Source organism: Sminthopsis crassicaudata, chromosome 3, assembly GCF_048593235.1.
Source record: "Sminthopsis crassicaudata isolate SCR6 chromosome 3, ASM4859323v1, whole genome shotgun sequence".
Taxonomy (NCBI): domain Eukaryota; kingdom Metazoa; phylum Chordata; class Mammalia; order Dasyuromorphia; family Dasyuridae; genus Sminthopsis; species Sminthopsis crassicaudata.
The window spans coordinates 594,668,739-594,685,728 of NC_133619.1; the positions used below are offsets into that span (position 1 = coordinate 594,668,739).

The 16,990-nt window shown below is 40.9% G+C and overlaps 1 protein-coding gene across 2 annotated transcripts in view; it reads left to right on the top strand.

Annotated features, from left to right (window-relative positions):
- KPNA6 (karyopherin subunit alpha 6) overlaps positions 1–16,990 on the top strand; it is a 49,937-nt gene continuing 32,947 nt past the window's right edge. Inside the window, exon 1 of one of the 2 annotated variants that reach the window (XM_074305343.1) lies at positions 1–143. In XM_074305343.1, the coding sequence (XP_074161444.1) occupies positions 140–143 (4 nt within the window). In that variant the 5' untranslated portion in view covers positions 1–139. Of the gene's footprint in view, positions 144–1,353; positions 2,080–16,990 lie in introns of those variants that run through there. The other variant, XM_074305344.1, reaches the window with a different exon arrangement.

The window sequence follows — 16,990 nt, forward strand, 5'->3', positions numbered from 1 at the left end:
TCGGAGCGCGTTCCTGCGACGGAGCGAGGCTGAGGAAGTTTGTCCACTTGGGGCCGCCGTCGCGCCGCGCCGCCATATTGTCCGCTGGAGCCGCCGCCGGAGCCGCCGAGGTGTCCTGGGAAAGCGGAGCTGCGCCGGGATGGGTGAGTGCGCGCGGGGGCTGAGGAGGTCGGGGGAGCCGAGAGGCCTCTCCCCGTACGGGCTGGAGGCGCGACTCCGGAGGCCTGGGGCGGCGCCGGCTGAGGAGAGCCTGGGGCCCCGAGGCCGCGCCGCTGGCTCGGGAACAGAGGCGGGGCGGAGCCGGAGCCGGAGCCGGAGTCGGAGCCGGAGCCGGGGCCGGGGCCGGGCGGACGCCCCTTCCTCGCCTGCCTCGTCTTCCTTCCCTCGAGGTGGCCGCGGACCCTCCCGGAGCGCTGACACCTGGTCCCGCAGCCGCCTGGGACGTCCCGGCCGGGGGAGTGGGGCCATCCCTTCTCCAGCCTCCCCGAGGGAAGGGACGAGCCCTCGCTTCTCCCTGCTCCTCGCCGGACCGGAGCTCCGTGGGGCGGCGGCGCCGGCTGCTCGGCCCGCACCTTCCGGCTCCTTTCCGCGGACCTCGTCCGGCGCCTACCGCCGGGCCCGGCACATGCTCTTACTCCGCGCTGCGTCCCCTCCCCGGGAGACCTGTGGCTCTCCCCGCCCCCACCCCGTGGTCCTGCAGCCGCCGCCGAGCCCCGGGAGCGAGCTCCGGCCAGGCCCGAAGCCCGGGGGCTGGGGCGCGCTCCGCCCGGAGTCTGCGGGACTCGGAGCCCGGACTAGCCTCCGGCAGCCTCGTCCGTGAAATGGACAGAACCCCGGGGTGCTCGCGAGGGCAGAGATGAGATACGGAAACGGGAGGTAGAGAAACGGATGCACAGATGTGTGTACTCCGGGGCACCATGCACATGCACATGCACACACTCACTCACACTGGTTTTATCCACGTGTTATAGATAGGGAAGCGGAGGCTTGTTGACTTAGCCGGGGTCACCCCCTAGAAACTGCTGCCCCGGCGCCTCGCTCATTGACTGTGTTGGGGGAGCTGGATTGTGGTAGCTGGGGTCGGTCCCGTGGCAGACATCCCCGCACCCCTTGGGGGAGCTCGCCTTCTGGGCCCGGAATGGGGGGGGCTTGTTTCAGTCTGAACGGCCCAGGGAAGAGATGGAGGGAAGAAAGGCTGCTGCTGCTGCCCGGCGCCGGGGCAGCCGGGGCGTGAGAGATCTCTGCGCTCGGGCTTTCTTTCAGGACCTGAGGAAGGAGCTTGAGCTCTCAATCCGGCTGTAACGGGGAGACACCAGTGGTCAGGTTTGTCATTCTAGAAAGGTCTAGGGGCTTTAGTGGCCCACAAACTCAGTGCAAGTTATTAGTGCCCCGTATCGGCCAGAAAAACTCTTCCCTTTCCTCTCCCCCTTTTATAAGATAGGAATAGCTTCTGAGAATATGGAATTAATAACGTCCATCTGCCCTCGTCAGACCTTATATGTGTAATGGTGTGTTTAGTTTCGGATACTGCTGTTTAAGAAGGATAATTGAAGTATGTGCAGAAGAAAAGTCATCTAGGAAAATAAGGAAATATACATTTATTAAACGTCACAACCTGTGAAGTAGATGTTATGATTAGCACCCATTTTACAGTTGAGAAAACTGAGATGAATTTAACTCTACGTTGCCCAAGGTCCCACAGCTACTAAGTCTGAGGTTTGATTTGGCTTCAGGTCGTCCTCATTCCAAGGTCACGTACTACTCACCAGCTGCCCCCAAGAAGTTGGGGACGTGACGTCTCTTTTCAAGCCAATGGGGAACAGGTTAGAATTTGCTGTTTGGCCTCTCAAAGGGCAGAATCTGGAGAAACTGCTGGAAGACGGACCAGACTCCCTCATTTTGGGGACTTTCAGCCATCAGCTTGACAGCTGCCATTTGGAGGAATGTCCATTTGAATGGGTCTGCAGAAATAAGCGACTCTGATATTCCATTTTGTGTCTGTCCTCTTGTACCATTATTCTCCGAATGAGCCAGTGGAGCCCTTGGAAACTGAACTGGAGAAGAACTAGACCAGTGCAGGTACCCCAAGTTGTAAAAATGCTTCACTAGTAGGTAGAATCCAAAAGTTCCATCCTCACCCTTTATTGATACAGTCGTTTTGGATTTGAAATCTTGTAAAAGTTGAGCAGAGATTAATTGTATTAGAAAATGTTTACTTTTCTTTGAGAGTAGAGGAGTATTTTCGTTCTCTTAACTGGCAAACTCTTGGGCTCCTCTTGTCCATCTAGTCAGTCAGCAGTCATTTGTTAGTCATTTACTATGTGCCAAATGCACTGCACTAAACCCTGTATGCAGAGAAGGACAAAAACATGTTTGGCAAGTAGGCCCAGATAGCTGGAGCACGGGAATGGGGGGTGGGAGTGGGAGAGGATGAATTAAAGCATCAGAAGATAGGAAAAGGAGCCAGGCCCAGGTTGTGAAGAGCTTTCGAAGACCAGGCCTACTTCCCAGCTGTCCGCAGGATAAGTATGTCGCCACTGGAGAAGCGGCTTATCTCTGGTACAGGTATATTGATTAAGTATTTTAATATTTCAGGCAGTAAAACAGCATTTATTAGCCTTCTGTTGTATGCTGAGAGAGCAGTTCCTGCTCTTGAGGAGTTTAGTCTATGGGGGATAGACAACATTCGGACAACTGTATGCAGTTAGAGATGCGCAGGAGAGATTGAGAGGAAGAAAAGCTGCTGACAGAAGGCAGGACTTGGGCACCAGATAAGCCAGGTGGTAGAAATGGGGGCAAGTAGTGATGAACATTCTGCTGCTCTGAGTCTGTGGATGGAGGGTTCTCAGCGTTCAAAGGGCAGCAAGGATGCCAGAGTCTCTGGATGGTAGAGTCCACGAAAGGGACAGAACAGAAAGGAAGGAACAGGTCGGTTTATTCAGGGCTTAAACAGAAGGTTTTATATTTGATACCAGGAAACTATTAGAGTTGATTAAAAAGGAGATATGACCTAGAAGCATCATCTTCCAGAGTTCTGATTAGCCCAGACGCTCTGTAGCTCTGTGACCCTGGACAAATCACTTGCCTCAGTTTCCTTGGTTTCTTCATCTGTTAAATAAGCTGGAGAAGAAAATGACAAACCATCTCATTATATGCCAGAAAAACTCAAATAGAGTCACAAAGGGTGGGACATGATCGAAATGACTGAAAATCAACAAAAATAGCTTGACAGCTGAATGGAGGATGGACTCCCAGGAAACTCAGCCAGATGACTTTGGATTTGAGGATTTTCAGCAAGGTGGAGTGCAGAGGGAGAACAGGAGGCATATATGAGGTTTTTTTAAAAAGGTGAAATAGAATTGGCAATTGATAGATTAATCAATCAGGAAGCATTTAAAAAGCTCCTGCTTATGTGCCAGTCACTACTGAGAAACTGGGGATATTGAAGTCAAAAGATGGTCCTTTAGAAAAGTTCAATCTGGTGGGGGAGACAACATGCAAATAACTCTATACAGACAAGCTATAGGCAGGATAAATAATCAATAAAGAGAAGACACTAGAGGTAAGAGAGACTGGGAAAAGTTTCCTGTAGAAGGTGGGATTTAATCTGGGACATAAAGGAAGCCAGGCTGCCAGGAGGTGGAAATGAGTGGGGAGAACATATCAGGCAGGAAGGACAGAAAATACCTGGAGCTGAGAGATGGATTGTCTTTGAGGAGCCACAAGAAAACCATTGTAATTGGATCAGAATATGTAGAGGCATGTAAGATGTCAGCAGTATTATTCAACACTCTAAAATAATGAGACAGTATAAAATATCTGAGAGTGTACCTGCCAAAATAGACATGAGAACCATGTGAATGTAAATATAAAAACACTTTATACAAATAACTCAAATCTAAATAAAGTAAAATTTATCGTTCATGGGTAGGTAAAGGTGATTTACTAAAAATAATTCTTACACAACAGATCTACTTATTCAATGTCATCCAAATTAAATTACTAAAGTATTTTACTGAGTTAGAAAAAATAACAATTAATTTAGAAGAACAAGAGGTCACGAACTTTAAAGAAACCAAGGAAAATGGTGTAAGGGAAGCAAATTCAGTAGTATCAGACCTTCAACAATGCACTCCCTTTATAATATAGTTTAAGTATAAAATGGATAGTTTTGATTTCATTAAACTAAAATTTTCTTGTATGAGTGTAGCCAAGAATAGAAGGAATGCAGAAAATTGGGGGAAAACTTTCACAGACCATCTCTCAGAGAGGATTTAATTGGGTTGGAATATTTGCTGTGGTATAGGAAATTCTGAGTTGGTTAATTTAGAAACTCATAGAAAGACTTGGACTTAAGGAAGATGCTATTCACCATCAGAGAAACAGATGACAAATGGAAAATATATTAATGTACATATGTGTGTGTGTGTGCACACACATATACACACACACATATCTTCAACTAATTGTAGTCATCTTTGAAGTGGGGTGAGGGGAGGGAGCGGGAAAAATAAAGTAAAAAATGCATAGCAGAGAACAAAAGAAAATCTACAATGAAGCAAAGAAAAGCTAGGCTTTCTTGAAATGGAAATTTGTTTTATATTGTATCCTTTCATTTTCTGCAGTGTACATGGCAATGTCTTCCTTTTCTCATTTTTGTATTTAAGATTTAAATATTTTTAAATGGTTAAAAAAAAAAAGAAAGAAAAACTAGAATCCTTTAAAAAAAAAGATGTAAAAAAATCTGGAAAGATCAGGGCTGGGGAGCTACATATCATGAAGGACTTTGAACAGCAAATAGAATTTTGGAGATGTTAAGGAAGTCACTGGAGTTTATTGAGTAGGAGAGTGACATGGTTGGACCTGCACTCTAGGAAAAATATTTTAGAAGCCGAATGTAAAATGGCCTGAGTAGGGTTGGCTGGGTTAGGAGGGAGGTGAGGAGGAAGACTTGTGGCAGCCTGACCAGTCACGGCATATTACATTAGTGCAGGCATGAGGTAATGAGCACCAGGAGTAAGTATCCCAGAGAAGAGGGCAGATGCAAAAACAAAGATGCAGGGGCTGCTAGGAATGAAGTAGACCAGCCCTGGAGTCAGCAGGACCCAAGTTTAAATGCAGCCTCAGATACTTGCATTGTGACCCTGGGCAAGTCACTTAACCCCAATTGCCTCACAGAAAAGTCAGTGGTGTTGCAGAGGTGACATCTAGAGACTTTTGCAGCAGATTGGATCTGTCAAGTGAGAAATAGGGAGAAGTCAAAGATGGCACCTAGCTTGTGAGTCTGGGGGACAGAAGAGTCTCCTCTTCAGTAATTGGGAAATTTGGGAGGAAAGATACTGAGTTCAGTTTTAGACATGTTAATTTAGACATGTCCTTTTGGACATATTGTGTTTATGTGGGAGGATCAAAAAGGAGTTGAAAAAAGAAGAGGAATGTGGAAATCAGAAGCAGAGGGAGCCCAGAAGCTAATGCAGGTTGGTTAGCCTGGACCTCTTCGCAAAATAGATTCCAAGAGGAAGCCTTCCCAAAAAGGAGATTACAATTTACTAATTGGAGTAGGAAGGCTGCATTACTGAAAGATGTTCTTTAGCCAGTAGATCCTACTCCCCAAAAAAATGTTCTAGGATGAGACAACAGTTTACACATAGTCCAAAAAAAAAATTGAAGCTATATTTTCTCAATTAACTACATAAAACTAGATGTGTTAAGCATATTTCTTGGACATGATGGCTCAGAAGGAAGTACACTGTATTACAGAATCATAGACATTCACTTGAAAAGGTCCTTAGAGGCCATTTAGTCCAATCCCTACTTGGATAAAAATTCCTTCTGTAATACTTCCACAAGTAGACAACCATCTTTTTCTTGAATACCTCTAGTGAGGTATTCCTACCTTCCTGGGAAGCCTATTCTACTTTTAGTCGCTTCTAATTAAGAAAATTTTACTCCTGTTGTTTTGAAATTGCCCTTCTATATTTCTACCAGCTAGTCCTACTTCTTTCCTCCTGAGATAACAAATATTCTTCTTCTACATTTGCAAACACCTATCATCTTTCCCTGCCCCACACTCCCTCCTCAGTTTTTCTTCTGCCTGGTAAACATTTTCAGTTACTTAAACCAGTCCTTGTATAGTCCCTTCCTGTTTTGGGCTCCTCCTCTGGACTTGTTAATGTCCTCTAGCTTAACAATGTCTTCCTTAAAATGTACCCTCAAAATGGAACATAGTATTCCCATTCTGGTGTATACTAGAAGAAGTATACTTGTTAAGATCACTTCATCCTACTCTGGTTTCTCTTCAGATCACATAAATCTTTCTCCTTTTACGAAAGGATACTCTTCATCCCTTAATGTAGCATATGAATAAATTCTCTTTTTTGGTTGCTGTGTCATGCTGTTTATTGAGCTTTCAGCCACCAAGACACCACTCCCCATGTTTTCATATTGGCCACTGTCTAAGTACCTCTTGTCTATCTGTACTTGTACAGCTGTTATTTTTTATCCTAAGTAAAACACCAAGTTATCTCTCAAATTTTGTTATGGTATATTTGACCTATTTTTCCATCTTGTCTAAATCTCTGTCTCAACAGTCACCCATATCAAGAGAATGGTTGTGGAGACACTTGTTGAGAATTTGCTTTATGAGGCACCAGATTCTTACCATGTTCTAGAGGCAGTTCATTTATGTGGTGAACTGAATCGAATTATAACCCATCCTCTCTCCCTTTTTCAGCAATTTTTCCTTTAAAGACAAGACAGCATTGCTAATTAGGAATAAATAGCACCTACTTCATGATATTTTTAGGGAACTTTTTTTTATAGGCAACATTTTCTGTTGGATTCAAAACTTAGGCCCTCAAATTGTTGATGTTCTGTGCCATTTGGTTGGATTAAACACCAAGCTGTTAAGAAAAAGGTTTTCTTCTTTTTGTTGGCTGTAATTTTTTTTCACTTAAGCCCTATCTTCAGTCCAAACAGTACTGTCTTCTAAAGCCAAGTGATCTCATTGCCTTCATCAGCCCTGGTACCTGAGCTCTGTTTTTGTGGACTCTCACGGGCAGAGAAAATGCTATCTGGGACTGTTGAACTAAATGATTCTAGGATTGTTGAAGGCCTTTTGGACTATACCCCTGGTCATAGCTCGTTTCTAATCCCATCTAGTCTCTGTGGAGAATGGTAGCCGACAGATCTCTAGCTGCTGAGTTGGGTGGCCTTGCTTAGGTGCTCTGTTGGCATTTCAGACTCAGGGTCCAGAACCAAATGCATCATTAGGAACTTGTCTCATTCTAATCCTTAGTTATTCTAATGCTTAGCTATGCTATCTTCAACTTGTAACTTTAAAGAAGTCATTTAATGTCTTTAGACCATAGGTTCCTTATTTAAAGAAAGGTGCTTGGATTAGATGATTTCTATAAATGCTTCAAGCTTTGAATTCTATGATCCTCATTCTATGATCCTCTTAAAATTGTTTCATTTGGATCATATTTTTGTGGGTTTGAAATTAGAGGTGTCAGGGTAGTTACCAAAAATAATGAAAATGTTGTTTTCATATATGTATATATGTGCACACACCTACTTTAGCTCCATGATCTCATTGGTGTAGATACATTGCAAATACCTTCCCACTACCACTATAACCTGTCTCAGCAACTTAAAAATAATGTGTATTACCACAGGAAAAAGATCACTCAAGGTTCAGATGATGATAAGCCTTTCTTTGCTGAGCTAAGTAGGGCTTTACATGATGAGAATCCCCTCTGCATTATAGTACAGCATTCAAGGCCTTCATGTTTATTTGATATTTAGTTTAGGTGGGAATTAGTATTAATTTTGATAGCATCTAAGAAAAGGATCCTAGGTCGACATTTCTCATCTAGTTCTGTAAATTCAGTAAGGGCTTTTTGAACAACTAGTGTGCCAAGTTAGTCCCTTAAAGGATTTTGGAGCCTGTGGTAGGCAGGAGCCGTTGGTAAGGCAAACTTCAGGACTGATTGCAGCGTGCTCCCTATTAGCTGTAAGATCAGAACTCAGAGCTAGAAGAGACCTCAGAGATTATCCAGTATAAGCAGCTAGATGACTCCATGGAGAGAGCCTAGGCCTAGAGTCAAGGAGACCCGACTTCGGATCTGGCCTCAGATACGTAGTAGCTGTGTGACCCTGGACAAGTCACTCAACCTGTTCACCACTGGAGAAGGAAATGGCAAACTATTCCAGTATATCCAGTACCTTTGCTAAGAAAACTCTATACATAGTGTGGTTCACTGGGGTGACAGAAGGTTAGATAGAACTGAGCAAGTATAGTGGTTTTCAAGCCTTTTGATCTGAGCATCTTCCAAAAAGCTTTTGTTTATGTTGCTTATATCTGTCTCTTCATGCCATATTAGAAATTAAAATGTCTTCATATTTCTTTGAAAATAGTTTTGACCTCTTAGACCCCTAAGAGAGTCCTCAGACCACATGATAATCACTCTCTAGTCTGTGTGTCACCCCCCCCCCAATATTATACTTGAGGTCCCTGAAGTCCAGAGACATTATATGACATACCTCAGGTCACATAGCTCTTAAATCCAAAAGTTGCTGTTGCACCGGGTTGCAAGGAGCCTTTCCTGATCTCTCTTAGTGCTAGCGCCTTTCCTCTAAGACTGTTTCCAATGTATTCTTCAAGATCTTGTTTGTGTATTATAGCTTGCATCTTGTTTTTCCAAAGAGCAAGGACTGCTTTCTTTATTATAGCTTTAGTACTTAGCATGGTGCCTGGTGCATAATAATTGTTTGGTCAGTGTTTGCTGATGACTTTTGTAGGGCACCAATCTGTGTGATGAGGGAGCTAAAGTGATTTAATTGAACAAGGACTAAAATTAGGGGAAATGATTATCTATTTCTAGTATCTATAATTCTCACATCAGATAAATAAGGGAAAACTTGTGGGAAAAGTTATCTATAGATATTGTTCACAAGTAACCTCTTAATTTTAAACAGTTGTCTATCAGATCATCGTTTCGTAATCATTTCAGTAAGCCCTGTGATGACATAGACAGAATGTGTAGGAGCCTTTATTGTCGACTGACCCAGTTATCTGGGCAGAGTAGTGACTCCCATTGTCTTTAGGGATTGGTGTGATGACTAGTTTACAAAAAACATTCTGGGTGCTTCATGCTGTCAGACCTGTTTCTCCCTGCTTTCTCCTTTGCTCTAGACAAATTGGATCAGGCTTCTAGAAGCTCAAAAAGACATTGTCAAAACCAAAGAGTAGATTTTGTTTAATCTTCTTGTTCATAAGATTTAGATTGGGAAGTGATCTTAAAGGTCATGTAATCCATCTCCCTCATTTCATAAATGAGGGAATTGAGGCCTAGAGAGAGAAGTTACTTGTTCAAGATCAATGTGTTAGGGAATGTCTTTTCCAGAACTATATTAATGTGGCTTTCTTACCTCCACTAGCTCATCTCATCTTTTTCCCTCTCCTAGAAGCAGAAGAATTATTGTTGGTTTGCTTTCGTTTTGAATTGACAAATACCCTATTTAATGTCTTTAAGGGCCTTTCAGTCATCTTACTGATGCTGCTTTTTTGCAGATAGTATTGTCTTTAGCTAGGAGAGCTTCAGTTCAGCCTTACTGGTAATCATAGAATCAGTAATCTTAAATGTAGTAACTTCATGAATCCCATTTTCAACTTTTCAAGGCACTACTTAAAGACTTCTAAGGATGGAACAGCTAGGTGGCTTAGTAGATAGAGCACCAGCCCTGAATCAGGAGCACCTGAGTTCAAAATCTGGCCTCAGACACTTAACACTTCCTAGCTGTGTGACCCTGAGCAAGTCACTTAACCCCAATTGCCTCAGCAAAAGAAGAAAAAAAAAAAAAGATTTCTGAGGATAAGGAATCTCATCCCTAAAACAGCCTTTTTTCACCTTTGGACAACTTTAGTTGATAGGAAATTTTTCATGTTGAACCAAAATCTGCCTTCTTGTAGCTTGCACTCCTTGGTTCTAGTTACCATCTCGGGTACCAAGCAAAGCAAATCAGATCTTTCTCCTTATGACTACCTCTCAGTTTTTAGAACACAGCAGTCATGTCCCAGGCTAAACATAGTAAATTTGGTGATCCAGCCTCCTCAATTTACATATGAGGAAACTGAGGCAAAAAGTAAAATCACTTCTCCAAGGTCCCACACATACTGTCAGTCAGGATTTGAATCTAGGCTCTCTGATTCTGATACGGTATTTCTGTATTGAGTTCCTTCAGAAGCTGCTCTTCTGCTGTAATTCTTTTTGGTCTTCTCACTATAATGCTTTCCATCTGCTGGACATGTAGCAGTTTGTCAGTTCCCTTTTTAAGAGCAAGATACAATTCATTGTTAATAGTGGGCCTTTGAACTTTGAGAAATTAGTGGACACTAAGGTGAACATGAAATGACACTACCCATTTATATCATGCTTAATACAAACTGTCAGCAGCTCATTATGTGAAGAAGAGAACAAATTGGGGACCGTTGTAGGTAGTCAAGACCCTTTTTTTCCTGCATCTCCTTCTGAAATAACCAGGATTTGGGTATAGAGAAAATATATGTGAAGGTTCTACTCAGTAATGGAATCCTCAAGATGTGGGAGACACGATAGGCAGCTTGGAAAAGGACAGATGAAAAGAGCAAGATGATCACTGTCCAAGGATTTAAAGACATTTGTGGACGAGCAGTTAAGTTAGATTTGTTCTCTTTGACCCCACTAGAATCAGTGGAATGGAATTTGGCAGAGAAAGCAGTTCAGAGTAAAGGAAAAATCCTAAATTATTATCACTGTTCAAAAACTCTTCCAGAGCTGTCACATTATTCATCACTAGAGCACCTCAAAGTTGAGTCTTGCTGAAGTATAGAAAGCATTCTTAATGTAGAAGGCATTCCCATTTAGGAGCAATGTAGATCAAATGTCACTCTAATAAATCACTTTCAACTCTTAAGACACTGTATAAGGAAAAGCCCAACCTAATTTATTGACATTTCGATGGAACCTTTCATGAGGGTCATGGAAAATTTTCACCTTGAACTTAGGTCTGCTTCAAAAAGGTAGAATGATATTAACATTCACATGGTAATTCACTCAGAGAGCAACTTCTGCATATTCTCGTCATGATTTTTGGAGGGAAGAAGCCTATCTAGATGTTCCCCATTTTGCATGTGGGGAAACTCAGAGTAAATTGCCTTATGTCATAAAACTAGTAAGAAAGTATGAGGAGTTCAAGATTCTTGGACTCCAGATTGGTCTTTGTTCTCCTCCTGAAAAACAACAGGGACTGATAATAGTTACTGTGTGATCCTGGGCTGGTAACTTCCCTGCCTCAGGATTATTGGGAGAGTCAAGTGATATTGTGTATGAAAGTACTTACAAATCTTAAATAAATGAGAACTATAAAAATGTGAATTATTGTTACCACTACTGCTGTCACCTCTTAACAGAATGGTTGAAGTTTAACTGAGGGACCAGCTGGGCAGCTTCTTAAATACAAGAACATTTGGATCTCAGTATTAGACTTATAGGCATCTGGTCTGTTCAGACCAAACCTGTTGCACACCATTGTAGTTGTAGATTGGCTTTGATAATCTCTTCTCTCCTCATTTCCTAAAAAGAAATTGGAAGATACCTGTAGGAAATGCTAAAGCTTCAGTGCATTGACAAAAACTGGGACAACAGCTTAGTTAAAAACATCAATGCCATACTACTTTGTGGGAAAGAGGTCTTGTTCCAAGCCCAAAGGGAATACATCGAGGAATGAAAAGCATGATTCCTGCCCTCAAGGAGTTTTCAATCTAGTAGGGGCAGTGAGGCATATATGCTACTATAATGGAAGGTAGAATATGATGTACCCTGCCATAAGAGAGGTAAAAAAGCACTCCTGGGTGGGAAGAAAGAGTTGGCATCTTAACTGAATCTTAAGGGATAGATGCTATTTCTCATTTGGAGATTTAGAGATAGAAAAGATATCACAGGGCTTCGGAGGACAATTTAAGCCAAGAGGTGGGAAAGGAACCCTGGACAGTCCAAATCAATACATAGGAGGCATGAAGGGAAGCATTGGCAGATAAGGCCAGAAAGGTAGACTGAGGCAAAATTTTGGAGAACCTTGAATGCGGGCTTGATAAATCCCATAGTTTATTTGGTAATAAAAAAAAAAAAGCCTTTGAATTTTTCTCATTAGAAGAATGATACCCTCACAATAAGAACATTACTTAAAGTAGCACAGAATGAATCAAATGAACGAGACTGGAGGCAAAAAAAGAGACTAGACTGCTCAGATAATCTAGGTTAGAGACTGAATGAGAGTGATGTCATGAGGGATGGAAAATTTGTGTTTGAGACATAAGGATCATGTTGGAAGTGTGGGGGCCAAGGGAGAAGTCAGATGACTGAGTTCTTACCATTGTGTTCCGTGCTTTTGTCAGAGTATACCAGTTGATTCCTATTTGAAACACACAACCAAAATCTCAGCTGCTTTTTAAAGAAACACCAATGATAGAATTTACAATGTTCAAGTCAAGGAAATAATGGGCTTACTACTGTATTACTAGTCACACCACTGTATATTAACAAGTCACATCTAGAGCCCCTGCTCCTGTGTGCCATGTTTTAAGAATGTCCTAGACAAATTAAAATGTATTCAAAGCAAGGTTATGAGGATGGTGAAGGGTCTGGCAACCATGTCATTGTAGGAACTGGAGATATTTGTTTTGAAAGAGATGGCACTTCGGAGATACAAAAGGCGACCTTCAAATGGTTGTAGTGCTGTTATATAGGCAGAATGGTAAAACTTATTCCTTATTTCAGAGAATAGAATCTAGCCTAATCTGTAGAAGTGTCTAAGAAAGCAGATTTTGAGCTATTCAAAAAGATTGACCACTTCAGAATAGTTTCCTGTCATTTGAAGTGTTCAAGCAGAATCTGGATGATGATCTGTTAAGATGCTGTATTAGGAAAGTTGAACTAGATGCATATAAGGGACTTTGCAAGTTCTAAAATTCTGTTGTTCCATATGCAAAAGTGCTAAGTTTTATAGTTACAACCACTTGAAAGTTGAACTCCCCCAGTCTGGTTGAGATGAATCCATTCCATTTGAAATAATTACATTTGGAGAGAGAAGAGATGGAGCACTATGATTTCTCTCATCTCTAAAGATGCTTGTGTATTTCGGTACCATATCTTTTGATCATAAAAAGATCTGAATTAGGACCCTAAAACCAGCAAATTGATAAAATCGAAGCTCTCCCATCTAGCTAACCATGTTTCAAATGTACTGTCAAATAAGGTTTACTAGATGGTCTCTGAGGGCCCTTCTCACTCTAATGAAACATGATTCTGTCATTGCTTTCGTACCATGATGACTCCTGAAAGGATGAATTGGCCCATTCTAAAGGAAATTCAGCAACTAAAGTGAATTTCTTAGAAATTGACCTGGTGTGTGATGTCAATGCCTTATATCTCACTTCAAAGTTAGAATCCATTTGTCGTTCATGAAGTAGCAATATTAAGGATTGAATCTATATGGGTCCAACGTAAAGGATAGATTGAATAAACCCTTATAAGCAAAAGTGATTTTCTTAAATGTAGCTTCTCACCTCTCTCCTACTAAGTTACTAGGAAATTGATTTATTTTTAAGTGAGGTCTATGAAAGCGTCTCCCTCTGAGGAGTTAATAGATTTTTTTCAAGAGATGTTTTAGGAGGCAGTTAACAAACATTTACTACTTAAGCTTACTTACTATGTGCCAGGTTTTGTTTGTTTGTTTGTTTAGGCTGGGGTTAAGTGACTTGCCCAGGGTCACAAAGCTAGGAAGTGTTAAGTGTCTGAGACCAGTCTTCCTGAATTCAAGGCTGGTGCTGTGCCAAGTTTTAAATACAAAGGTGGATGATGTTAGCAGTTCTTTCTCTCCAAGAGACTTAGTGCATTGAGCCCTGAGTCTAGAATCAGAAAGTCCTAAGTTCCAACTCAGCCTCAGGTACAGGTCACCTAATTCTGTTTGTTTCAGTTCCCTGAACTGAAAAATAGGGATGATAATAATAGCACTCTTCTTCCAGGATTATTGTAAAGATCAAGTAAGATAATTGTTGGTTTTGTTTGTTTTTAACTATTTTAGTTTTGTTTTTAGTTTTCAACATTAACTTTATAAGATTTTGATTTCTACTTTTTTCCCCTCTCCAAGATGACAAGCAATCTGATACAAGTTATAAATGTACAATCATAATAAACATATTTTCATATTGGTCATGTTGTGGAAGAAGAATCAGCACAAAAGGGGAAAACTTCAAGAAAGGAAAAAAAATTAAATTAGTATGCTTCAATCTGCATTCAGATTCCATTGTTCTTTGGATATGGTAGCACTTTTCTTCATGAGTCTTTTGGAATTGTCTTAGTTCATTTTATTGCTGCTAAGAGCTATGTATATCAAAGTTGATCATCCCACAGTACGACTGTACAATGTTCGCCTAGTTCTACTAATTTCATTTGACACTTGAGCTGAGGAAAAAGCTAAAAATCTAAGAGATAAAGGTGGAGAGCTAGTACCTTCTAGGGTACTAAAAGTAGAAGAATGTTGAAGGACAGCTAGTATGAATACCAGGGAAAAAGAAGGTGGGAGTCCTTTCTAAGTACCAACAATTGGGCCAATATGGCTGACCCAGTAGAATATATGGAGGGATATATATAAGAAGGTGGAAAGGAACCAGATTAAGAAGAGCTTTAAATGTAAAAAAAGAAGAAGAAGAGAATAGGAAAACACTGGCGTTTATTGGATAGGAGGATGGAGGGAGAATTATATGATCAGACCTAGGAAAATTATTTGAATTTGGATAGGAAAGGAGAGAGACTTGAGTCAGGCAATATAATTAGGAGAGTGTTGCAGTAATTTACTTGAGAGCTGATGAGTGACTGAATTAGAGAAGAATGACTACAAGTGGAAAAGAAAAGTAGATTAGTGATACTGTGGAAGGGGGAATGAAAAGATTTGGTAACTGATTTTATACATATATATGGTGAATGAGATTAAAGGAAGAGTCAGAGATGATATTGATGGGTGATGGTGCTCACTACAGTAATTTCCAAAGAAAGGGCAAATTTCATGGCATGATGAATTCTGTTTTGGACATGTTGAGTTTCAAATATCTTGGAGACATCCGGTTTGAAATATCCAACAGGTAATTTTTATCATAGGACTGGATATAGATCTAGAAGTTATCTTGGGAACAACTAGGTGGTAAGCACAGTGTAGAGAATTCCAGACGTGGTTCTTAGTTCAAGTCTAGCTTTAGACACTTCCTAGCTGTGTGATCCTGGGCAAAACCCTGTTTGTGTCTGTTTCCTTCTCTATAAAATGAGCTGGAGACGGAAATGGCAAACCACTCCAATATCTTTGTCTTCAATAACCTCCAAAAGGGACCACAAAGTGTCAGGAAATGACTGACAAATAATAAGGAATTATCTGCATAGAGATGCTTGAACACATGAGAACTGATGAAGTCTCCAACTGAAAAGGAGAAAAGAGCCCAGAATAGTACCCTGGGACATTCCCACAATTAGTGCTTATGACATGCATGAAGATCTGGCAAGAGATCCTGAAAAGGATCAAACTAATAAATAAGAGAACCAACAATTGTACAGTATTACAGAAGCTGAGACAGTGAAAATAGTGAACAGCATCATATGTTGTAGCGGGACCAAGGAACTGAAAAGAATATTTGATTTGTCAATTGGATCATTAATAACTTTGGAAAATGCAGTTTCCGTTGAATTATGAGGATTTAGAAGGCAGAAAGAAGAGAAAAGGAATGGAGACATACGAAATGTAAAAATGACTTTTTCAAGGAGTTTAGTCAAGAAGGGACTGGAAAGAAAGTATTAGGGCTCCTCTCAATACCTACTGTTATATAAAATCATTCTCTCTAGCCTTCCAAAGAATTTCCAAATCAAGTGCAAACTTGTCTAAATATAGTCCACACTCTCTCTCCTATCCCTCTAAATTTGGCTAGTATAAAATCAGAGGATGGTCTATACTCATGCACCTAATTTTTTTGACTCCTTTTGGAAGGGTTTAACTCTATGTCAGATAAAAGAATTGTTATTCTCATGCAACTAGATTTTAACTTCTCGAAAGGAAAAGTTTTTTGTTATTGATGTATCATTTCTTTTTTTCAATAATAACTTTTTATTTTCAAAATACATGCAAAGATAGTTTTCAACATTCACTCTTGCAAAATCTTGTGTTTGAAATTTTTCTCCCTCCTTTCCCCCAGCTCTCTTCGTCTAGATATCATGTAATTCAGTGTATGTTAAACATGTGCAATTCTTCTATACATGTTTCCACATTTATCATGCTGCACAAGAAAACTTAGATCAAAAAGGGGGGAAAAAGCAAGCAAATAACAAAGACGTGCAAATACTATGTTGTGATACACTTTCAGTCCTCATAGTCCTCTCTCTGATTTCAGATAGCTTTCTCTATCACACATCTCTTGGATTTGGCCTGAATCACCTCATTGTTGCAAAGTGCCAAATGCATCATAATTGATCATCCCATAATCTTGTTGCTGTGTACAATGTTCTTTTGGTTCTACTCATTTCACTCACTCTCACGTGAAGAGAGTTCATAATGAACTGTAAGTCTCTTCAGGCCTCTCTGAAATAATCCTGCTGATTGTTTCTTATAGAACAATAATATTCCATAACATTCATATACCACAATTTATTCAGCCATTCTCCAACTAATGGGCATCCACTCAGTTTCCAATTCCTTGCTACTACAAAAAGGGCTGTTACAAACATTTTTGCACATGTGGGTTCTTTTCCCTTTTTTATGATCTCTTTAAGGATATAAGCCCAATGGTGAGACTGCTGAATCAAAGTGTATGCACACTTTGACATCCCTTTGGACCTAGTTCCAAACTGCTCTCTAGAAAGGTTGGATCTGTTCACTATTCCAACAACAGTATATTAATGTCCCAGTTTTC